The following is a 26,083-nucleotide window of genomic DNA, read 5'->3' on the forward strand; positions in this document are numbered from 1 at the left end:
TGTGTCTCCTTGTCGAACTCCTTTCTCGATTTTAAATTTCCTACTGTCTTTGTCTAGTCTAATAAAGGAGATAGCACTCTCATATATTTTCTTTAAAATCATAATATGTGGGGTATCTGTGTCTTTCTAGTGCCCGAAACATTGCCTTATGCTGTATGGAGTCAAATGCCTTTTCATAATCCACAAATGCCAGGCATAACGGTGTTTTATATTCATTTGCTTTCTCCATTAGCTGTGATATTACGTGAAGGTGATCCATAGTTGAGAATCCTGTCCTAAAGCCAGCTTGCTCTTTCGGTTGATTCTCATCAAGTATTCTTTCTAATCTGTTAGTAATGACCCTTGTGAACAACTTGTAGATGTGGGATAACAAGCTAATTGGTCTATAATTTCCAATTTCTGATTTATCTCCTTTCTTATGCAGCAAAACTATGATTGCATTATTCCACTGCTTAGGCATCACACCTTTTCTAATGCACTTTGTAAAGAGCCTTGCCAGTTTTTGTGTTATGTCTCTTCCTCCCAATTTTAACAACTCTACAGTAACTTCATCTTCCCCCGGGGCTTTCTGATTCTTCATTTTCTTCAATGCACGTTCTAGCTCATCAGGAAGAATATTGGGTATGTCGTATGTGTTGCTACTTTGCAATCCATCTTCCCCACTGCTGGCATCATTCCCTCGCTCCTTGTATAATTCTCTATAGTAGCCTTCTGCTATTTGAAATAATTCAAATAGCAGAAGACTAATTAATTTAATTAATTATTTAATTATGGATTTCTCGAATATCCACCGCCAATTCCTTAAATGATGATCTCCAGGTAATTCTCCAATGAGGCAAAGATAACTTAATTAATTTAAATTCTTCTAAAACTCAGTCCTGTCATATATCTTGCAAAAAGGATTGTTCTGCTCCTATGCTTATCCTCAGTGACACTCAGATTTCTAGACAAGATCACATATCTCTGTTAGGGATTACTCTGACTTCTAATCTCTCTTGGCATAAGCACATAACAAACATTGCTTTGTCTGATCTGAAAAACTGGGTTTTCTCTTTCACTCTTGGTGTTACTTTTCTTTTAAGCAACTATTTACTCTATACAAATCTCAAATCTGCCCCATCATGGAATATTGTTCCCACATCTGGGGCCGTGTCCCTATAACCTCTCTCAGGTTTCTAGCCTCCTTTCAAAAAAAGGACAATTAGGTTAATTAATGACCCCTCTCTTACAAAGTAGCTCCCCTCTATGTCTCGTTGACATTCTATTTTTGCTACCTGCCTTTTCTGTACATTCTTCCATTGGCACTGTTCTTCCTAACTAGCTTCTATAATTCTTCTCTCCCCTCCCCTCCCCCTCTCTCTTCCAAACCAGTTCAAAAACCCTGTCCCAACCAGTCAGCATCCTTTTACTATCTGACTTCAAACTCACAGAACCGACTTTTCTTTTTCCTCATTTATTCCTTCATCTCATATATTTTCACATATATTTTCTAAAAATTACAATCTATAGAAATTCTAGTCTGTCAACAAGTATCATCTTTCAGTTTCAGTTTCAGTCAACCTTCAGCTCATGCACAGTACTAGGTACTATAGGTTCTAATACCTTTTCTGACCCCGATTTAATGGACAAAAAAATTGAGTAACTCCAGAGTGTATTTTGAGTTACTTATGTAATAGAGGCAAAAAGGAACTCATGAGTCATAAGCATATATCTGATTCTGATTCTGTTTATGGATTATCTTGCCATCATATTGTTAAGGGCTCATTTGCACCCTGTTTCTTTATTATAATCTCACTCTTGTATTATCATGGCCTTAAGAATACTGTTGAAACGAGAATTTGTTTGCATCTGAGTATTACACAGAAATTAAAGCTGGTTAGAAAAGTTAGACATGTATCTTTTTCTCACATTTTATGGCATTAAAAAAAGCAAATTCAGTTTTTTTTTAGTTTTTTTTATGCCAGAAAAAGCAAGGCTAAGCTTAAATAACTGCAGGCAGTCACTTTTAGTATTCATTATGCTCACAGAAGAAGGAACTCTGCCTTCACAATAATAAATGGCATCTCCAAAAGGTTAATCTCCCATTTATTAAATACCTACAGACAGTCTAAAAGCAAGTACACTTAATTATGAACAAACACAATTCCAAGGTAGTAACACTAATGCAAAGGTTTTTTCACAGCAGGAAAAAAAACCTTTCCTTCACAACAAGTTGCATTAGTTTCACATAATACCATACAAATAATTTCAAAAACTGTACCAAATAAAAATTTGTCTATATTTAGGAAAGTACAGAACGTTGTAGATTTTTATCTTCAACCAACAGTTAACACAGCTTTCTTATTTTTGAAAGGAACTTTACTGGTGCAGTGCCAGCATGGTAGGTTTAAGCAGTTTTTGCTGATGTATAATGTTGATGGAAGTGTTTCAACATTTAGCAATAAAAAACATATGAAATTAGCCAGATGAATCTCAAAGATACAGTTGTGGTGTGCACTACAACAATGCCAAACCATCATAGGCATATATAGTGCTAAAGTGAGTTCAACTGGTACAAAACTAGCTGAATGCATTAGGAATACTATTCCAGAGTCTAAAGATTTGCTGGTATCTCAACTGTGATACCAGCAAATTATTCAACTTTTTATCTGTGACTCTGAATTCAGTTTTTCCAGACACATCTATGCAGCCATGGTAAATTGTTTTCTACTGACTGTATTATCTACTCTATATCAGCCAATAAAATAAAAGCTTTTTTTTTTTTATTGTTTAACTTTATTTCACTGTTTCTAATATATACATGTACAGAGTGTTTAAGTTGTCAATTACGTGGGTAAAAATGGTTCTTGAAAAGAACTTTCAATTTAACAGACATTAGGCAATAGTGGACACCCCTTCCCCTATTAGGCCATAAAATTGGGGATTTACTGTATACATTATCAATGTAGAGAGGGAACCAATTGAAAAATGTTATATCCTTCTAGGAGATTGGAGAATCCTGTGTGTGCGTGCATGCACACGCTTCTCTCTTTTGTGACCAGTTCTGGCCAACCTACCCTTTTCAGCTATGTTTATTTCCATCTTCAAAACTACATACACATATAATTTCTATAACTCTCATTATTCAGACAGTGTCTTTACATTATGACCACTGTTCATAATACTCTGTATCAGATAGTTTCTTGTCTAAATACCTATATTTTTTTATAATATATGAAAAAAATTTCTCTTTCAGAGGATCATCCCTGGTTAATATTTAGTAATCGATACTATTTGCGTAATATGAGCATTGATGGAACTATGTACAACCTTATAAAAATGGATCTTCGAAATGTTGTAGCACTAGATTTTGATGATAAAGAGGACAGATTATATTTTTGTGATGTTGGGAATAAATCAATTGCTCGCATATTTATTAATGGCACTGGAGAAGAAACTCTCATTCGACATGATGCTAATGGATTAGAAGGACTTGCTGTAGATTGGATCGGCAGGTAACTGATTTCTAGATTGTAATTCTTAAGTCACAAGAAAATTAAGTGTATTACTTAATTATTTTATTTTGCATGACATTAAAACTGCTAAAATTACAGACCTTTTAATATATATGTCATTAGTTTAATATTTATTCCTTTATTAGAAAAGTTATTATTATGCAAATGCATTTTTGTAGATAAAAAAAAAAAAGAAAAAACTTTTGAAAAGCATTGCTTTTAAATACACTTACTTAAGATTTATAGTAATTATTTAGTTACTATAAATCAGTTACTTTACCACATTTAAAATGTTTATTCGAATAGTTATATAGATGTATGGGGGACGCATGTTAATTGTCCCCTCTTGTTTGGCCTTCTCTGGAATTATTTACATCTGACCTAAAAAATTCTAAATAATGTAATAAAGTCTAGCACTGGGAAACTGTGGTCTTGGCAACAGATCTTTACATTGATTCAAATAAATTTTCTCAATACAATGAAGTGTTTATATATTACAAAAAGAGGGCATATGTTTATTGAAATATTACATTTCAGGAAACATACACTATACAAATGTAGTGTTTGATTTCTCGTATGACTAAAAGTATTCAGATGCACACAGCTGAATACGTCCATTGGCACATGCTGATTGCAAAAAGTGCTTATAATTCAAAAGACCTAATGCATAGTAGAGTCACCTTTACCATGTGGCTTACTTACTGTATAGCTGCTTTGCAGTAGTCATGACAATCTCCCCCTCTTGGGTATACTTTCGACCAAATTCTGATTAATGTCAGCTGGAATTTGCCTCTATTCCCCCTGCAAAGCAGCCACCTGAGCTGTTTTAGATGAAGATCATTTTGACCAGACACTATCCAGCTGAAACAGCTACATATCATTAGAAATTCTTAACCAGGTTTGATGGTTGAGAAACCATCAAACCACTTTGAAACCACCACTTTGAAAGGACAAAGTGTGTCCTCTGTGGGCAACCTCTACACCTAAACACGTTCATCACAATGAAATGTCATATAGCGAGGTTCATCACCCCACAACCACTGTTGCAGAGTCCATGATAATCAGGAATGACATAACTGCAAATGCCATTGTACCTCGATGACCATGATATTAGACACTTGGTACCGCTGTCTTACTATTGAACTCTAGACTTTGCACTCTATGAATGGTTGATGAGCTGATGATGTTCCTGTGGCCTCTTAGCATTAGCAGAGGCATATGATGCAAGAAAGCAAGCTTATATAGCATCAAACAAAAAAAAAATAAAACCTTCCCATTTCATCCATCCATTCACTCCAAATGCTTGTCTGGTTCTACCTTGAACTTATTTAAGTTTTTGACCTCTACTACAACAGATGGGTTTGTTCCAATTATCAACCACCCACTGGCTAAAGGCAAATTTCTGCACATCTATTCTACAAGTGTCTTTTCTCAATTTGAATGTATGTTCCCTCAATGAGTAATCTGAGCAAGAGGAAGAATCTCATCAGCATTGAGCTTTCTCAAACCATTCAAGGCCTTATACACCTCAATTAAATCACCTCACAGGTGCCTAGTCTTCAGATGCTGCAATTTGCAGAACTTAAGTCTTTCTTGGTAACAGCAACCCTTTGTTCCACTCACCAGTCTTGTTGCCCTTCTCTGTATTCATTTCAGCAGCTCTACATCCTTCCTAAAATGTGGCCTCCAGACCTGTATGCAGTACTCAAGGTGTGGCCTGACCATTGCCGTATACAAAGGGATAATCACCTCCTTATCCCTGCTAGAAAATTTCTTACCTATCATTGACTAGACCCCGGGCGCCTCCATAGCCAGGTGGGAAGGAGAACCAGTGCATAGCACACGCTTCTTGATTAGACCGGGGTTTGAGCCCGTCACCACCAAATACGGAGGATGCGGAAAGGTCAGGGAATGACCACCACATATTCCTGGAGCAATATGGCCTTAGTTGCTAATGCTCCTAAAAACCAAATAACTACAACAACAACAGACTAGACCCCATGAGCTGCTCTGGTGACCTATCTCTACTACTATGAAAACTTCATATCTGACTGAACAATTACCCTCAGGTCTTTTTCAATGTCCACTACCCTAAGTGTAGTACCCCACAGTTGGTAAGTTATTCTGTGGTTATTGCTACACTTATGCAGTACTTTGCATTTGTCAATGTTAAACTTCAGTTGCCATCTCTCAGCCCACCTGCACAAGTTTCCTAGATCCTGTTGCAGTAGATTACTGCCATTAACAATGCTGCCAACCTTTGTATCATCTATGAACTTGGACATTAAGCCTGATATACCTCCATCATTATCATTGATAAATACAGAAAACAACAATGGGACCAACACCAAAACCTGGGGGACTCCACTAATAACATTAGTCCACGAAGTTCATTCTCCATTGATTATCACTCTCTATCATCTCCCACTCAACCAACCCATTATCCATAGCAGCAACATGCCCTTAATGTCATACCTCTCTAATTTGTACAGCAGTCTTCCATGTGCAAAAGTATCAAAAGCTTTCCTAAATCCCAGTATATCATATCAAAATTAATTTTTCCATCCAGTTCCTTTGTGACCACATCATAGTATCCAATCAAATTTGTCTCACAAGTCTTCCCTATAACAAACCCATCTGTGTCTGAAGTATAACTGCATTGTCTAGATGATCCTGCATTGCCTCTTTAACTAGTGACTCCGTTATTTTCCCTGGAACAGAAGTTAAACTAACAGGTCTGTAGTTACTCATGTCAACCTTTGATCTACCTTTGTGAAATGGGGACATATTTACACATCTCCAGTCCATGGGTACTCCTTGAGTCCAAGAAAGCTTTCATAATTATGGCTAATAGTTTGCTTACTTCCTTTGCTGCCTCCTTTAATATAACTAGAAAAATCCCATCCACCTCAGGTACCTTTCTTATTTTCAATTTCAACAATTTCTCTTCCACTTTGATCTCAGTTATTACAAAATCATTTAGTTCCCTACTAGAGTTTGATAATCTTCTGGCCTCCACTTCACTACAGACATTATTCATATGTGAATGTAGATGCAAAATACTCCTTCAGTTTGTCAGGTACCTCAGCAGGTTTATCAACAATCAAACCGTCGATATCAAGTGGACCAATCTGATTCCTCCCCTTCCTTCTAGAGTTTACATAAGTAAAGAAGTCTTTGCTATTTTCCTTTTCATCCTTTGCCAAAGATTTCTCATAATCTGTCTTCACTTGCCTAACCTCATTTGTGACTTGATTACAGACTAGCTTATATCTATCATAGTCTTCTGTGCCACCTGATAATTTATATGCATCCCATGAATTTTTTTCTCTGTCACGAGTCTTATTAATTCATCTGCCATCCATTTAGGCCTAAACATTGAACAATATTTCTTAGTTGTGACAAAAAGCCTAGTAGCTCCCAAGATTACTTCCTTAAATGCTTGCCATTTAGAATTTGCTCTTGGTAACATCATCAGTTGATCCCATTGTATAGAATTTAAAAACTGTCTGAGACCACTTTAGTCACCTTTATGAAAGCAAAATCCTTTCCCTTTGCCTCTGAAGGTAGTTGCATCTTTAAGTAAATCCCACATCAGCACACTGTGATCACTGCTGATAATAAGATCAAGACTATTACTCCCTCTAGTTTTTTTTTTTTTTTTTATGTAAACCCCAAACACGAGAGATATTAGAACCTATAGTACTTAGTACCGTGCTTGGGTGGAGGTTGAGAACACGAAAGAAGATATTTGTTGACATTGGACTTGAACTTCTGTAGACTGTAATTTTCAGGAAATAAGTATGAAGGAAGGTTGTTCCAGAAAACGGCGGTTGAATGAATAAATGAGGAAGATGAAAAGTTGGTTCTGTGGGTTTGAAGTTGGACAGTAAATGGATGTTGGCTGGTGGCGGCACGTGTTCGGACTGTTTTGAAAGAGAGAGCGGGAATTATAGAAGCCAATTCAGAAGAACAGTGCCCATGGAAGTATCTGTAGAAGAGGCATGCAGCAGAAACAGCACGTCTATGAGAGAGCGAGTGGAGAGACTGTTAGAGATGAATCATTAATTACACTAACTGCCCTCTTCTGAATGGAATCAAGAAGCCTGAGAGAGGTTTTGGGGGCACCACCACAGATGTGGGAACAATATTCCATGGCAGGGCGGATTTGTGATTTATACAGAGTGAACAACTTTAGAAGAAAAGTAATGCTGAGAGCGAAAGACAAAACCAAGTTTTTTAGATGCAGAGGAAGCAATATTTGTAATGTGCTTGTGCCAAGAGAGATTAGAAGTCAGGGTAATCCCCAAAAGAGATATATCATTTTGCCTAGAAATTAGAGTGTCACTAAAGTTAAGCATAGGAGCAGAAGAATCCTTTTTGCGAGATATAAGACAAGACTGAGTTTTAGAAGGGTTGAAATCAACTAAGTTGTCTTTGCCCCACAGAAGAATTACCTGAAGATCTGCGTTTAAGGAATTGGTAGCAGATTTTCGAGAAATTGAAGCTGATTGAGCTGGACAAGGTTTTTCAAAATGTAAAGTGGAATGCAATGTGCTATCATCAGCAAAACTATGGATAGGATTTCCAGTCAATGGAAGAAAGTCATTAATATATAAGAGGAAAAGAGTGGAGGAAAGAACTGAACCTTGGGGGACACCAGCATTAGTAGAGAAGTTAGAAGACAGAGAGCCATCTACCATCACCCTCAGTGAGCGATCAGAGAGAAAACTGGATAACCAATTACAAAAAACAGTTGGCAAACCATAAGATGGAAGCTAGTTTAGAAGACCTTTATGCCAAACACGATTGAAAGCCTTTGAGATGTCAAGAGCAACTACTTGTGTTTCACCGAACCTTTCCATTGAATTAGTCCATAAATGGGTAACATAAGCCAGAATATCACCAGTGGATCGACACTGACAGAATCCATACTGGCGATCGTTGAACAGATGGAAGGTTTCTAGGTGGTTTAAGAGTTGGCAGTTAATTGATTTCTCCATTACTTTAGAAAGAGTAGAAGTAATTGCAATGGGATGATAATTGGATGGGAGGGATTTGTCACCCTTTTTAGGAACTGGCTGGATATGAGCAAATTTCCAAGCAGAAGGAAAAACACCTTTGGAATAAGCAAGTGAAAAAAGGTGGCAAAGAATAGGAGTAAGTTCAGGAGCACAGGTTTTGAGACCAAGTGGAGAAATACCATCGGGACCTGGAGCTTTCTTAGCATCAAGATTCGTCAAAAATCCTTCTGCCATCCTTTTGACAGAAGACTACAGGAGGCATTGAATGGAGCGTGTTGGGAATGGTAGGAGGTGTTTTACCAAGATTATTAATACATGAGTTGGAAGAAAAATGGGATGCTAGCAGGTCAGCTTTATCCTTGGCTGAAGTGACAACAGAACCATCTGGTTTGGACAGATGTGGAAGCAGAGATGGGAAAAAGTTGCGGCCAATAGCTTTGGCAAGAGACCAGAATGCTCGGCTACCATTAGGGCAAGAAGCAAGTATTCTACTCTTAGCCTGTTCAAACTCTAGTTTGGACTGATTAATAACTGCTTTACAATTGTTGCGAGCTATGGTGTAGGCAGAAAATGAAACTGGAGAATTAGAAACAAGCCAATTACGATATGCAACATTCTTCTCTTGAACAGCCTTAGCACATTTATTGGAAAACCAAGGTTTACATAAAGAACGAGATTTTAAAGTGGAGTGTGGGATAAAGAATTCCATTCCTGCAAGAATAATTTCACTGACACGATTTGAGCAAACGTTGACATCAGAAGTTTTGAAACAGTAATCCAACCAAGGAAAAGAAGAAAAGAAGTCTCGCAGGTCATCCCATTTTGCATTCTTGTAATGCCAAACAACACGAGGTTGGGAATAGCCATGAGATAAAGGTTCCAGTGGAGAAGAGACAATCACCAAGTTGTGATCTGAAGTGCCTAAAGGACCTCTCACTTCGACCATTTACTTAGAAGGATTGTTTGTGAGAAAAAGATCAAGCATATTGGCTGTATGATTAGGATTGTCCAGTATTTTTGTAGGTAAATGAGCAATCTGTGCGAGGTCATTAGTAATTGCAAAAGCCTCAGCATCTCGACTAGCTGGGTCGGTGTGACTGGAAAACGGAAGCCAGTTGGAGTTGTGAACATTAAAACCACCACGGAAAATTACCTCACTATTAGGAAAGTTGAACTGGAGAAAGTCAAGTTGCAAAGAGAGGAAGTAAAATACTTCCAAGTGATTAGTGGAATTGGGAGAACAGTAGAGACAACAGATGAATTTGACACAATGAGGCAACAGATGAATTTGACACAATGAGGTAGAGAGATTTTAAGCCAGAGAAGATCGAAAAGAGGAGATTCCAAATTGCCAAGTCTCTGACAGGGAATATCAGAACGGACATATGCACAACTACCACCTTTGAGGCGAAAGGAATCATACAGCGAATAATTTGGGCATCTGAGATGAGCAGTAGTTGAATCAACAGATAACTGAGATTCTGTCAGAAAAAGTACATGAAGTTTGGCAGACTGCAAGTGGAAATGGACATCGTTGAGATTAGAATTGAGACCACGTATATTTGTGAAATGAATTAGGAAGTGCTTGGGAGGTTTAGATCTTTTTGCAGATAAGCTTGCTCTATTAGTTTGACAATTCATGGTTATTCAATAGTAAGAAAAAGTGGGTGGGACATGCTGTATGACGTAATGAAATTTTCGGATATGGCGTACATATGGTAAGAATATACCCAGATCCTTAACATAATGTGGCCTCGACAATGCTCCCCGCATACACACTACTCGGACTCCCTCCAGTCACTATCTGGCAGAGTAGAGGTAGCAAAATTATACACTTGCTGATCCGGAAGCCTCCTAGAGAGTTACCAATAGGTTCGGTCCGGTGTACTAACTAGCGGCTGGCCTGCGAACACCGTTTTAGAGCTGTACCCTCGAAATGTAAGGAATATTGGATCTCGCCACGATGTTCATCATAACCTCAAAAGTCATCAATCATACTGCATGATGGAAGAGAGAGGGAAGGGTTGACCGGAACTTAGCTCTAGAGACTAAACATGGGTTCCACCACTTCAAGCCTCCAATAAGCAAAGTGGTGGTATTTCACCGGTTGATGAGAGTCATCTACCACCTAGTACTGCCTGGTAACATAGAGGGGCGGCTCTTCTCCATGTGGTGTGGGCGCCACACCTCGATCCCTGCTTACGTTAGTTCACACCTGGGTAGTCACCACCATATACTTATGCATGGAGGTTATACCCAGGATTACTAACAGCCCCACCATCGTGAAGGTGCAAGCAGAGGATTTGGCTATCACAGACCGTCCGGACTTCTCCAAAATTGGGTCCACTTGACTTGAGTGTCACCCGAATATCAGTTCCATCAGCGTTTTAGACTCCCAGGTAGCAAGTACAGCTTCTCTGGCATATCTGAGAGAATGTCTGTGACAACCTCAAGGACCAAACTCATTTTTAATCAAAAAATGAGTTTGCGAACTAAAAACAGTGGCAAATGTGGGGGGAGGGAACACCCTAGGCATATCAACCTAGGAGGACAGTGGGCAGAGTCACAACTTGTCAATCACTGCTATCCCACTGTTTTTCTGTCTGCCATATTGGACGGGGTACCCCTAATCTGGCGTTTTAAACAAATAATGACCATCGTGAATGAGCTGCCTCTCGAACATACTGCTATAGAAAACAGTCATCCAATAAATTCATAAAAGCCTTGTTAGTGTGCGAGTGACTAACCCATAAGTTCCAGTCAATATCTGGGAAGTTAAAATTCCCCATTAAAAATCCATCACAGGGTTTCACCCCATGATGGGTACTACTACCAAGTACATAGGGTGGTTGTTATGTCTATGTTACTGTTGGTCTAGGCACTCTCTGACTATCCTGCAGGTGTTCAGGATTGCGACTTTCTGGAGTTCCTTTTAGATGTTCTTTGGGAGACCTATTGCTGCTCGGTTGTTATGTAGGGTCTTGGGCACTATACCGCTGGTTGACACAATGATCAGGATGGTCATTACTTGTTTAAAACGCCAGATTAGGGTACCCTGTCCAATATGGCAGACAGAAAAACAGTGGGATAGCAGTGATTGACAAGTTGTGACTTTGCCCACTGTCCTCGTAGGTCGAACTAAAAACAGTGGCAAGTGTGTGGGGGGGAGTGTTCCCCCCACACTTGCCACTGTTTTTAGTTCGCAAACTCATTTTTTGATTAAAAAAACAGGATGGGAAGAATAAACACTCTACCTAAGCTAAGCACCCCTATCCTCGATGACACAAAACAATCAGAAAGAAAATGCCTCCACAATAATCATTCAATCACAGAACTCAACCGTCAATCCCAGCACCGAGTGGGAATTGCCTTCACCTGTGAATCACTTCTTTCCTCGCCATGTTGGATGGGGTATCCTAATGTGGAGTTCAGCCCTTACTTGTTGCATATGCAACATCTCTTTGATCTCCTGTCTTAAGTTCCTGTACTTCCTGATTTTTTCCTCATGGATTTTCTGGAGATTACCAGTGTTGGGCACCACTATGTCAATCATATAAGTAGCCTTTTTCTTCTCATTGACAAGGGTTATGTCCAGTCTGTTGTGCGAGATTGTCTTGTCCGTTATGGCGTGGTCCCAGTACAGCTTGTGTGTTGGGATCTCTGGTACTGCCTGGAGTTCGTACTTGTAATATGGTCAGTGCTGCAGTCCTATAATTAGCAGAAGGTAATTAGCACTATGAATGTTACAAAAAGCAGAGAGTATACTGTGCATATCAGGCTTATTAATCAAATTCACTTCAGTTGCATAGAAGTCGCATAAAACTATAAGTATTGCCTGAGAATCAAATTCTAATAAATTTATTTTTCAATTTTTGGTAAATATTTAATTTTTTGTTTTTTTTTAAGTCTTTCAAAAACCAGAATGTTGTAATAGTAGAGGCATGTGATGCAAGAAAGCAAGCTTATGTAGCATCAGCCAAAAAAAAACAAAAAACAATCATTTCACACATCCATTCCCTCTAAAAGTTTGTCTTGTTCCTCCTTGCATTTATTTAAGCTCTCAACTTCCACAACAAAATATGGAAGGTATATGTTATTCACCTAAAAAAAATCCTGTGGGTATACATCGTATACCCATGTATACCCTCCATTACAGCCCTGAATACAGTACACTTTCTTTGATCAACTGGTATTTCCTCACTAGCTTCTGATGTACTATCCTGGCTACCTGGTCATGTCTATAAGTGTACTCCATCTGGGTGATCACCTTCTATCCTGCGGTGATGTGTTGGATCATTTCTGAGGTCAGGTGGCGTCACCTACATGTGTAATCTGACACTCCTGGCTCCTTGGTGATGTATTTTCTATAGTTTCTGCTGTTTATTACCTTGCCTTGGATGGTGAGCGTGAATCCTTCAGTCTCGGGGAAGCGTGTTCCACTCGTAAGCCATGCATTGGAAGCCATTTCATATGATCTTGATGGAGGTCATTATAGTGTTTACCATGGAGTCTCTTCTTTGCTCACCTTTCTAGCTTTGTTTGTGCCATCCGGGTGGGATGAGACTCCTCGCTTAGGTTGAGTGGGGTATGCCACTTGTTTATCTTCCATATGGCTTGGTAGAGTGCTGCTGTTTTTTCTGGCTTCAGGTTAGCTATTGCTGTTTTCAATGAGGTCCCTTCCTCTCTCTTTCCGAGCTGTTGTCAGTCTCTTTGCTGACTTCAGGTGGTGTTGGCATCTCTTGGTCATCATTGTCCTTGTCTTTCTCATGATATCCTCTAGCTATGATGCCAAAGGAGTATGTTAGCACTGGACTGCATAAGTGTTTATGGCTTTAACTGAGTTCCCTCCATTCATCTTTGCTTTGAGCAGGATTCTGAGTCTGATGATATTTTTTGGTCAGGCTGGCCTTGATTTCCTTGTGCTCTAACTGCTGAGCCTGCATCATTCCCAGGTGTTTGTGGGTCTCTCCCTCTGTCATGGCTTCAATCTCTTTACCAGTCTGCAGCTTGTAGTTTCGGCCAACTAATTTCCCCTGATATAATCCATGGTCTTGCATTTGTCTAGACCAAATTCCATCCTGATATCATTGCTGAATTCTTCAGTGATCCGGCTAGTTGCTGGAGTTGCTTCTCAGTTGCCACGTAGAGCTTGATGTCATCCATATACATCAGGTGGGAGAGGGTATACAGTTCCCTCCATTCATCTTTGCTTTGAGCAGGATTCTGAGTCTGATGATATTTTTTGGTCAGGCTGGCCTTGATTTCCTTGTGCTCTAACTGCTGAGCCTGCATCATTCCCAGGTGTTTGTGGGTCTCTCCCTCTGTCATGGCTTCAATCTCTTTACCAGTCTGCAGCTTGTAGTTTCGGCCAACTAATTTCCCCTGATATAATCCATGGTCTTGCATTTGTCTAGACCAAATTCCATCCTGATATCATTGCTGAATTCTTCAGTGATCCGGCTAGTTGCTGGAGTTGCTTCTCAGTTGCCACGTAGAGCTTGATGTCATCCATATACATCAGGTGGGAGAGGGTATACAGTTTTTTCCTTCCTCCTTCTTTTTCTTCTTCTTCATCTTCTTCTTCTTATTATTATTATTATTATCTCTCTATACATTAAAAAAGTTTTCCTCGTAGTGATATTTATTTGAGCCAGTGGGAGAAGAGGGCGGGGCAATACATTACTTATTCAAGCCAATGCGAGAATAAGTAATGTATTGCATTACTTAAGAATAAGTAATGGGAGAAGAGGGCAGGGCAGGGCACTTACATTGCTACAAATGCACAGGCAAATAATTACATTATTGTCTTCCATTAAAATATAACTGCCTCCATAACGTTTATCAACCTCATGCATGTGCTTCACTGTCTAATACATGACCACACCCCGGCATCATTTGATGTTCCAATGTAATATCAGCTGATGAAGATACCCAATATAGTTTGTATATTTGTAAATAGTTTAGTATTTTGTAAATATTTTAAATATTCGTATAGTTTGTAAATATTTTAAATATTCATACAGTTTGTAAATATTTTAAATATTTGTATAGTTTGTAAATGTTTTAAATATTCATATAGTTTGTAAATATTTTAAATATTCGTATAGTTTGTAAATATTTTAGTTAAATATTTTAATCCTGCTCTTTCGGATGCAACAGTATTCCTCGTGCGTTATGGAACCCAAAGCAAAAGGCCTTTTCCAAAGTGACCTATGTAAATGCAGGTAAATAATTACATAGTGATATTTATTCCACTTGAGAATGCTGTGTGGTGGGGTGGGGTAGCCAATGGGAGAAGAGGGTGCAGGTCACATGGTACAAGTGGGCAGGGCAATTACACTACTACAAATGTACAGGTAAATAATTACATAGGTCATTTCCTGATTAGATATCAATCAGTACATTTCGACAGGTGTGTCTTTTACATAGAAAAGATTTGACTTACTCTGTCGTACCTCTACATTTTATATAGAAATGTGTGTGTGCAGGAGTTTGCGAGCTGGGCGATCAGGAAACAAAGCCCCCCTAGTTAGCATTAGTACTGGAAAATAATGCAAGGAAGCAAGCTTATACAGCATCAGCAAAAAAAAAAAAAAAAAAAACAGTACTCACCTCATCCTTCTATCCCCTGTAATAATATGTCAAATTCTTCCTTAAATTTCTTCAGACTACCTATTCCACAACAGCAGATGGTAGTTTATTCTAACAATCAATTACTCCTTGGCTGAAAGCATTTTTCAAATCTATCCTGTAGTCAACCTTTTTCAGTTGCAGTTTATGCCCCTTGGTGTGTGTTGTCTGAAAAGTAGTTAGAATATACAATGGGATAATCCATCATATAACTGAATGGTTAGGCCACATGAACTGTTCTAGCACCCTGTCTGCACTGCTCAGAGAACTTCATGTCGTACTGCACAATTATTCCTAGGTCTCTTCATTCTCCATCACCTTGAGTGTGATACCATCTAATTAGTATGTATTCTGGGATTACTGCCCCACATGCAGTACCCTTTATATACCAGTGTTAAACCTCAGCTGCCACTAGATCTTTCTGCAATAGCTTACCTTGATTCCTGCCACTAATTACCCTGCCAACTATGGATCACCTGCACACTTAGAAATAAGTTTCATATGCCTTCATTAATATTGTTAATAAATATTGTAAACAGTAAGGGGGCCCAGCATTGTACCCTGAGGGACTCCACTAATAACACTGGCCCAAAAGAGCAGTGTCCATTTATAACCACCCTGTCTTTTACCACTCAATTATCCCTTTATCCAAAGCACTAACTTGCCTCCAGTACCACACTGCTATAATATGTGCAGATGTATTTAGTGTGGAACAGTGTCAAAAGCTTTACTGAATAAATATATGATGTAAAAATTATTATTTGCATCCAGTATGCTTCTCATTTGAAATTTGAATTGGTAACATTATCAGTTAGCTGCACTTAAGAGAATTTAAAAACTGTCTACAACCACATTAGTCACCCTTATGAAAGCAAAATATCTTCCTCTTACTCTTGACAGTAGTTATATCTTTAAGTTTATTCCACACAATATATCATGATTACTTTCACCTAGGGTTCCTTTATTTGGATATTCTTAATGTATGATGAATCACTGCTGATATTCAGATCATGAGTATTGCTTTTTCTTGTTGCCTCTCTAACATGGTACCGTAAAAACAGTTATCTAATAAATCCAGAAAATTTCTGCTACTCCGTGAGTGACTAACCCACAAGTTCCAGTTAATATCTGGAAGTTACTCCTTATTATAAGATATTCTAATCTACCTGCCCGTGTAGTTCTTTATTATACTCATCAGAATTATTTGACTTGTAGCAGATTCCTGTTCTCACTGAATTTAATACCACTGATGTTGTTACATATCTTAAAAACTCCTAGACACTGTGCTTTTATAATATTATCATGGATCATTTTCAAAATGTTAGAAAATACACAGAGAATTTAATTTCTAAACTATAAGCTTTTCATATTAAATTCTCTGTGTCAAAAATTTTAGCAATAATATGGTCGGATTCTATGGAAATTAATATATCCAAATAGGAAACCATAGCATAGTTATTCATATTAGTGCATTCAGTACCCAAATCTGCTGAGTATATATATTTTCGATTTTTTTCTTTAAATTTTGCTTGATTAATAGTTAACAAGTCATCCACGAATTGGTATTCTTAATATATTCTAATTCATAATAATATTCTTATCTAGTCTCTTTTCATAATGATGTAAGAAAAGATTTGCTACTGTACAGAAGTAATAGGTCTCCATTGCAATCCTCCTGTTTGAATAAATAAGAATGACCTATTGTAAACATAATTATTGAAAAGGCATAAGTTTAGCAGCTCAGACCAGTATGCCTTTTCACAGTGTAGATGTTCAAGAAGAAGTTTAATTAAACTGTCTAATGCCACTGCGTATTTAAACTGTAGAAGTTTAATTGAACAATGGCATTAGAAATGTCAACAGGAGGATTTTATGGTAAAAATTATTATATTAATATATTTGGGAATATATATATATATATATATATATATATTAATATTTATCATATATTTATAACATGTATATAAACACACACTGTGTGTGTGTGTGTGTGTGTGTGTGTGTGTGTGTGTGTGTGTGTGTGTGTGTGTGTGTGTGTGTGTGTGTGTGTGTGTGTGTGTGTGTTCCAGTAATTATATGTATACATTTATTTGTTTAAACTGTATTTAGAAAGATTTATTGGTTGGATCGAACCAGCAAGCAGCTTGATGTTGCAGAACTGAATGGAACCAACAGAAAGACATTAATAAGTAGAGGAATATCTGATCCTCGTGCAATTGCAGTTCATCCTGGAATTGGGTGAGTTCTCACCTTTTAACTTAATTTGTTTTTCTTGTATACAAGGTGTTTCAATTAAAAGGCACTGAGGTCTATCTTGCTTATTTTTAGATTTAAGCTATTTGTCATTTGGACTTTTTTTTTTGTCATATTTATGCAAATATTTTTGGATTTTATTTTAAAATTGGACCAAATATTACCGTTTTGATTTTATGATTTCTGAATTAAATTTTTTCCTAATCATCTGTTTTTTTTTTATTCAGTATTAAAGCTGTTCAATATCCACAGCTTTAATACTGAATAAAAAAAACATCTAAAAGCATCATCTCTTTTCTTCAGAAACAAATGTAAAATTTTATTTGAAACAAAAATAAAAAGAAATACAATAGTTGTAGATAGAGGAGACACAACACAACTACGCTCATAACCAGCCATTCCCAGGTAAATGTCATACTGAAGGGTGAAATCACACAACCATTGTGCTTATCTTGTTTGGCTTATTCAAATAAAATCAATTTATGTTCATTTCAGAGGAACAGAGGTAATGTTTTTAGACTAAATCAAAGATCGGGAACAACTTTCCCATTGAGAAAACAGCAGTTGATTAGGCCAAAGTTAATTTAGAAATTGAGAGATCTAAATGGTAATACTTAGTCCAAATTTAACGTCAAATTCAAAAATTTTAGTCAAAATGTGACAAAAAAAAGGTCCATATGACAAATAGCCTATATCTAAAAATAAGCAAGTATACCACTGTGTGTTTTAATTGAGACACCCTGTATGCATAAAAAATTCGCCAGCAAACAACATTTTCTGTTTAATACTTATAATCCAGTATAAGATGGTGATATTTCTTTGTCTTTTCTAATTACACTACATGTAATTAACAAATTATTTCAAATTACAGTTATGTGAGCCAGTGACCATCTTGACTTTAGAACAGCAGAGACTGGTAGGCTGAAAATGCCCAGTGTCTGAATGGAGCTGATAGAATATATGAGGTGTGGCTACTAAATAATGAGACTGCATGAAGTGATTACACCCCAAGCACCACTTGTGAAATAAAGGGACAGCAGTTGACTTTGAACCTTTCTTTAGTTGTCTACCAAGTCACATTCCAACATGCTCATTTTCTTTGTAGTGAGACAGGTTTTCGTTACCTTGCATTTTTGCCAGAAAAATGACAGACAAAACAATGGAACAATGAATCAACCTCAAATTTTTAACAAAACTAAAGAAAACATCAACTGAAAGTTATCAAGTTTATGGAGAAGATACTGTGTAAAGAGCTTGCATGTTTGAATGGCATAAAAGATTTTTAGAAGGAAGAGAGAATATGGAAAACAATGAACAACCAAACCAGGGATGTGGAACCTTTTTACATTAGAAGGCCAAGTTTTATTTAACCAAGATACTATTAGCTCACATCTGAGAATTAAATATATACAAAAAAATTATATTTTTGTAGGCATATTTACAATTTTAATTACAGCCTGTTATTGTATAAGGAATTTAAGCAATCAAATTAGCGAAGACATTTAGTTGTTTAGCAAAGATGGTAACAAAACTAAAAAGGGATGAATTGAGACAACAAATCATTTAATGACTTTTTTTCGAATGTTTAATGCCAGATAGTAGTCTGATATTTGGTTCAAACATCATTGAGTGTAGTTTTAATTGATCCTCCAAGTGAATGTCGGCATTTGAGATCTCGAGCTTGTTTTAATCTGTATCATATATGAAAATGTTGATTCACAACAGTAGGTTGTGCCAAAACAAGATGGAATTTGACGAGCATGTTGATGTAGACGTGTGTATTCAACAGCATTTTTCAATATGTAAAGAGGATCCTTCTTTGTGTCAAATAGAGAATTCAGAATATTATCTTCTGAGAGTTAAATTAATTCCATCTGCAAGCCATCAGGTGTTTTGGAGACATCAATCAGGTGTGGTTGAAAAGCTGGTTTCAGTGTGAGCTCACCTTTTTCAAAATCAGTAAACCTTTCATTGTATTCTTCAATCAGGGAGTCTAGAACAGCTGTGTATTCTTTCATGTCGCATTTCCTTAATGATTTGTTTGTATCCTATTCATTAATTACTTTTGCCAGTTTAAGAAAGTGTTCAGCTGAAAGTTCCAATTGGTTAAGCAAGGTTTTGAAAACGGTCAGCTTTTTCCAAAATGCCTGTATTTTAAGTCACACATCACATTTAGATTTGGTTTTATCTTAAAAAAAAAAAAATCATCAGATCGTTTTGCTTTGACATTATATCACACAAAAATGCAATATCTCTGTAGAATTTCTGCTTTTGACAATTCACACTGTTGATTCAGATCCTCAAAAAAGCTTGTGATTTAGCATTAGCATTAGTAGAGGCATTTGATGCAAGAAAGCAAGCTTATGCAGCATCAGCCAAAAAAAAAAAAACCCACTTCCACTTCACCCCTCTGTTCGTTCAAAATACCTGTCCAGCTGAGCCTTAAACTTATTTAGGCTATCAACCTCCACCACAAGGGATGGAAGTCTGTTCCACCAACCAACCACCCGCTGGCTAAAGGCAAATTTCCGCACGTCTATCCTACATCTGTCTTTCCTCAATTTGAATTTATGCCCTCTCAGGTGATTTTTCTGAGCTAGAGGAAGAATCCCATCAGCATTGAGCATGCTTAAACCATTCAAGGCTTTATACACCTCTATCAGATCACCTCGCTGGTGCCTAGTCTCCAGACACTGTAATTTGCAAAACTTAAGCCTTTCTTCGTAAGAGCACCCCTTTGTTCCATTCACTAATCTTGTTGCCCTTCTCTGTACTCGTTCCAGCAGCTCTACATCCTTCTTGAAATGAGGCCTCCAGACCTGTATACAGTACTCTAGGTGTGGCCTAACCATTGCCTTATACAATGGAATAATCACCTCCTTATCCCTGCTGGAAAAATTCCTGTATATCATTGACAATACTCCATGAGCTACTCTTGCAGCCCGTCTGCACTGCTCAGAGAACTTCATATCTGCCTGCACAACCACCCCCAAGTCCCTTTCATTCTCTACTACTGTCAGTGTAGTACCACAGAGTTGATACGTTGCTCTGGGGTTGCTGTTACCCATGTGTAGTACTTTACATTTGTCAATGTTAAACTTCATTTGCCACCTCTCAGCCCATCTGCTCAACCTTTCCAGATCCTGTTGCAGCAGCATAGTGTCAGTAGTGTCCTTGACAACCCTGCCAACCTTTGTATCGTCTGCAAACTTGGACATTAAGCTTGATATACCATCATCAATATCATTTATAAATACAGAAAACAATAATGGACCCAACACTGAGCCCTGAGGGTCTCCACTAATAACATTAATCCACGATGAGCAGTGTCCATTGATTACCACTCTCTGTCTTCTCCCCCTCAACCACCCCTTTATCCATAGCAGCAATTTGCCTCCAATGTCACACTGCTCCAATTTGTGTAGCAGTCTTCCATGTGCAACAGTATCAAAAGCCTTTCTAAGATCCAAGTATATAATATCAAAGTTATTCCCTGCATCCAGTTCTTTTGTGACTGCATCATAGTATCCAATCAAGTTGGTCAGGCAAGACTTCCCCTTAACAAAACCATGCTGTGTCTGAGCTAAAACTGAAGTCTTGTCTAAATGATCCTGCAGTGCTTCTTTAACCAGTGCCTCCATTAATTTTCCTGGAACAGAAGTTAAGCTCACAGGTCTATAATTACTTGTGTCAGCCTTTGATCCTCCTTTGTGAATTGGGGTCACATTTGCACATTTCCAGTCTATGGGTACCTCCCCTGAGTCCAAGGAAGCTCTCATAATTATGGCTAAGGGTTTGCTTACTTCCTTTGCTGCCTCCTTTAATATAACTGGATAGATCCCATCCACTCCGGGTGCCTTTCTTGTGTTTATCTTCAACAGTTTCTCCTCCACTTTACTCCCAGTTATTTCAAGATTCTGTAGCTTACTGCTAGAGTTGAATAGACCTCTGGCATTCCCCTTGCTGAATAACTCCTCATGTGTGAATGTCGATGCAAAATATTCATTTAGTTTGTTAGCTACCTGAGCAGGATCATCAACAGTTGACCCATCAATATCAAGTGGACCAATCTGATTCATCCCCTTCCTTCTAGAGTTTACATAAGTAAAGAACTCTTTGCTGTTTTTCTTTGCATCCCTTGCCAAGGATTTCTCGTAATCTGCCTTCGCCTGCCTAACCTCCTTTGTAACTTGGTTGCATATCAACTTGTATCTATCATAGGCTTCTGTGTCATGTGTTAATTTGTAAGTATCCCATGCATTTTTCTTCTCTGCCATATGCCTCATTAGTTCATCTGACATCCATTTTGGCCTAAACCTTGAACAATATTTCTTAGTTGGTATGTAAAGCCTAGTAGCTTCCAAGATAAGTTCTATGAATGCTTCCCATTTTGAATTTGCTGTTGGTAACATCATCAGTTGGTCCCACTGTATAGAATTTAAATACTGTCTCAGTCCATCGTAGTCGCCTTTACGGAAGCAATAACCCTTCCCTTTACCCCTAATGGTAGTTACCTCTTTGAGTAAATCCCACTTCAGCACACTGTGATCACTGCCACCTAGTGGTTCATTTATCTGCAGATTCTTAATGCATGAAGAATCACTGCTGATAATCAAATCAAGAGTATTACTCCCTCTAGTTGCCTCCCGAACATGCTGATGTAGAAAACAATCATCCAATAAATCCACAAAAGCCCTGCTAGTGCGTGAGTAACCAGCCCCCAAATTCCAGTCAATATCTGGGAAATTAAAATCTCCCATTATAAGACTCTCTGATTTACTGGCCCACTCTATTTCCCTGTACAGTTCCTTATTATACTCATCAGAGTCATTAGGCCTATAGCACACTCCTACTCTCAATTTTGATCTCCCAATGCTTATGTCACACCAAACTGACTCAACACTGCACTGTCCAGCGATGTCGACTGGCTTCACTTCCTTGGTTTTAATGTGTTTCTTAACTAATAGCATAACCCCTCCCCCCTTCCTATCCTGTCTATCCTTTCTGTAGACGTTGTACTCCCCAAATTGCAGTTCTGCATCCCTTATATCTGTGTGACACCACGTCTCTGATATCCCAACAATATCTGCCTTTGATGTTTTGAGCAATACCTCAAATTCATCAAATTTATTTACTAAACTCCTAGCATTGGTGTACACGCAAGTATACCTGCACCTGTTTCTATTCTTAGCTACCCTAACACAACCCATGTGTTTACTTGTACCGCAATGGCTCCCAGCAGTCTCTGAAATACCATGCATCTTGTTTTTCAGGCTTCTGCTCATTCTAATAGAAGCAGTGCAAGAATCTCTTTCACCTCTGCCAGTGGATACTGTCAATCTGTTGGTCTTTGTCTCCCCCCAATCTAGCAGTTTTCCGACCCACCTAACACTGCCTCGATAGCATCAGCAAATATTCTTGCACCCTTTCTATTTAAGTGTATCCCATCCCTGTAGAAGCAATCTCTCCTGTTAACAAGTACAGTCCAGGCTGAAAAAAATTCTACCCCTTGAGCCTTGCACAATCTTTCCAGGGCCGAATTGATCGACAAGGCTCTCATCATATACTCCCTCCTATCGTGTCTGGGCAGAATTGCAGACACTTTCAAATTCAACCCTAATTCTCGGCTTTTGTTCAGCAGTGACCTGTTTTGTTTTCGCAAAGATAAAAGTTTGACAAGTATTTGTCCTTGGGACAAGCAGTGCACTTTAGAATGATATGGCAGTTCCACGCTGAATGTTTCATCATTAAGCTGAAGCATGTTTCGAAATTGGCGATGTTGTGATGTATTTTCTCGAATGTAGTTTACAATACTTATAACTTTATTTAATGTCACTTAAAATCGTAGATTTGGCACACAGATTCTGCTGATGAAGAATACAGTGAAATGAAATCATAGTATGGATCTGGCAATTCTTTCTGTAGTAATGCAACAAATACTTCATGTTTTCCCTTTCATGGAAGGTGTGCCATCTGTGCATGCACTTACTAAATTACATAAATTCAGTTTCACTTCATGGAATTTTTCTTTGAAGATGTGAAGATGTCAATTCCAGGAGTCCTGGCAGTAAGGGTATCCAAAGTCAGTCACCCCTCATAATAAATAAAATCCACAGTTATAAGTTGGTTTTATGTTCCCAGCTAGCCTCACTGTTACCTACCTTTTTGCAGGTTGCTGCTCATTTTTTTTTTTTTTTTTTTGCAGATGCCTGTTTCACCTCTGATTTGGATGGATAGCATTCAGGAAATATAGTCACATACTGAGGAGCAATATCCCAATTCGTCTGAAATGTAAAATAATGAACCAATGTATACTCCCCACCGTGACGTATGGAAGTGAAACTTGGGCACTCACCAAAAGAATGGAAGAGAAGCTGAGAACTACTCAGCGAAGAATGGAACGAGTTATATTGGGAATCAGACTGTTAGATAAGAGAAACACATGGATTAGGCAGCAAATTCAAGTAAAGAACATTCTTATCAAAACTAAAGAACTAAAATGGTCTTGGGCAGGACACATAGCTTGAAGACATGATGACAGATGGACTAAGAAAATAACAGAATGGTACCCAAGTGGAGCTAAGTGAAAACCTGGAAAACAACAATGGAGATGGACGGATGAAATTCATGAGGCTGTGGGTAGTAAATGGATGGCCATTGCACAAAACAGAAGGAACTGGAAAGTTGCTGGAGAGGCCTTCATCCTACAGTGGATTGAAAATGGCTGATAATGATGATGTTTCACCCCTATTTTTTCAGATTATAACTAGGTCTTCTTTATTCTTCCCTACATTTTATGTTAATATATAAAAATTAAATGCTAATACTATAAATATTTCAACATATTTTATATATTTTATATTCTTAATTATTTTATTCTACTGTATTTTTCTTCCTAGTTTTTAATGCACAATCATCGATACATAGCATCAGGACTATTGTCCATATAGCCACCAATGCAAAAGCTATTTCACTGATTTTGTTTTGATTTTATATTTATTTGGCCTTTTACAGCAGTTGCCAAACTTCTCCAGGAATTATAGATCTGCTCACTACAACCAGCCAGGCCGACCGGGCTAGCCAGGTGGGTAAAGTGCCTGCCTGGCAACCCAAAGGTCGCAGGGTTGAATCCCGCCTTGGGCTTGGATCAGAGTGCTGCAAAAACCTTAGGCGCATTATGGCCACAGAAGCCGATGCGCCAACAACTACCAAAAAAAAAAAAAAAAAACAACCAGCCAGATCACAACATATGACAATATGTTTTTTTTCCAAATTGATCTTGCTAATGCAAGCCACTCAATTAAATCAAATTAATCTTAAATACTTACTTATTTCAAAATCCTACTTTTCTTGAGGATCAGATTTGTCTGATACTAACACTTGTTGTCCAGCATTTCAAAATACCTATCCTTTTAAATTTTCTGCCTGCAAATGAAATAAGCTTTGTTTCTTATGTTGTTCTCAGCTGTAGTCCATTTCTATTAAACTGAACTTACACTATTAGCAATCTGTTGCTTTGATGACTCGCTAACGATTCATTGAAACAATGGTTCTACAGGGTATTCTGGTTCCAAACACTTTCCCATTCACTAATTTAGGTTAATTAGTAAAAAATACATTCTCATTCACTCACTCTCTCTCTCTCTCTCTCTCTATATATATATATATATATATATATATAACAAGTATGTTTCTTCTTAAATTGAAAGCTGTTGTTTGAGAATTAGGAGTTAAATTAAGCAAGCATCATTCTAAACTGGCTGTTATTGATTTATATTTATTTTACATAAAAAAAGTGTTATCAGCATATGTGTGATGATAATACTGTATGGAATAACCAAATAGCTTTAAGATAAATTTTAAGGTTTTTATTTGACAAGATTATTAAACTTAAAAAAACTTAATTGGTAAACTTAAAAACTGCATTGGGTTGGTGAGTGGAAATTATTAAAAATAAGTATTTTATGTAATTCTATTTCATTCATATTAAAATGGGAAACTCTTCTAGTGTTTCTTTTTAAGCTGGGCAGAATTCCGACAGCCATAAACAAGTAATATTTATAAATGAGTAAACTGTTGTTAATCTCTACCTAGTCAAAAGCCTACTGTTTGCAAAAATTTTCTTTGAGCTCTGCAATACCATGGTACATGATGCATGACAGTGATATAAGGTGTCCAAAACACATAGACTATACTTTCAGGATTGATGGACCCTTAAAACAAAAATTAATTAAAAATAAGTGAATATGTACCTTGTATGAATAAACACATTACTAGGAATGTGTCTGCTTATTCTTATTTATTATTTAACCATTAAAAATTGCTTATCAACTTTTTAAAATTCAAACAGCTATAGCTCTGTAACTGCTCAACATTGGACACATGTTTATGAACATATTTCATTGTTATCAGTTCCTGAATCCTGAAAGTATGGCCCATATGTTATAAAACATTATATATTTCAATTTATATAGTATAAAAGTCTATAATTCAAAATATGAGTAGTTACAGATTAACTATTGTATTAATCTATCTAAAGGTCAAAATAATCTGTGATTCTTATTTTACTTCATGTCATGGTTAGTAATGAAATTCTTCATAGTATAAAGGTACAGAGTTAAAATCGTACATAGGCAGATCTTTTCTTGGGAACTCATTTGATGATTTCAACAAATGGATTGA

General features: G+C 37.5%; 1 protein-coding gene across 1 annotated transcript in view; it reads left to right on the top strand.

Annotated features, from left to right (window-relative positions):
- The window catches only part of mgl (low-density lipoprotein receptor-related protein megalin), a 1,043,262-nt gene that overhangs the window by 754,426 nt on the left and 262,753 nt on the right, over positions 1-26,083 (top strand). The window contains exons 55-56 of the mRNA XM_090381453.1: positions 3,236-3,494; positions 17,258-17,386. Coding sequence (XP_090237579.1) covers positions 3,236-3,494; positions 17,258-17,386 — 388 coding nt within the window. The remainder of the gene's footprint in view (positions 1-3,235; positions 3,495-17,257; positions 17,387-26,083) is intronic.

This window comes from Mastigoproctus giganteus, chromosome 9, assembly GCF_048544385.1.
Source record: "Mastigoproctus giganteus isolate SK-2022 chromosome 9, ASM4854438v1, whole genome shotgun sequence".
Lineage (NCBI taxonomy): Eukaryota > Metazoa > Arthropoda > Arachnida > Uropygi > Thelyphonidae > Mastigoproctus > Mastigoproctus giganteus.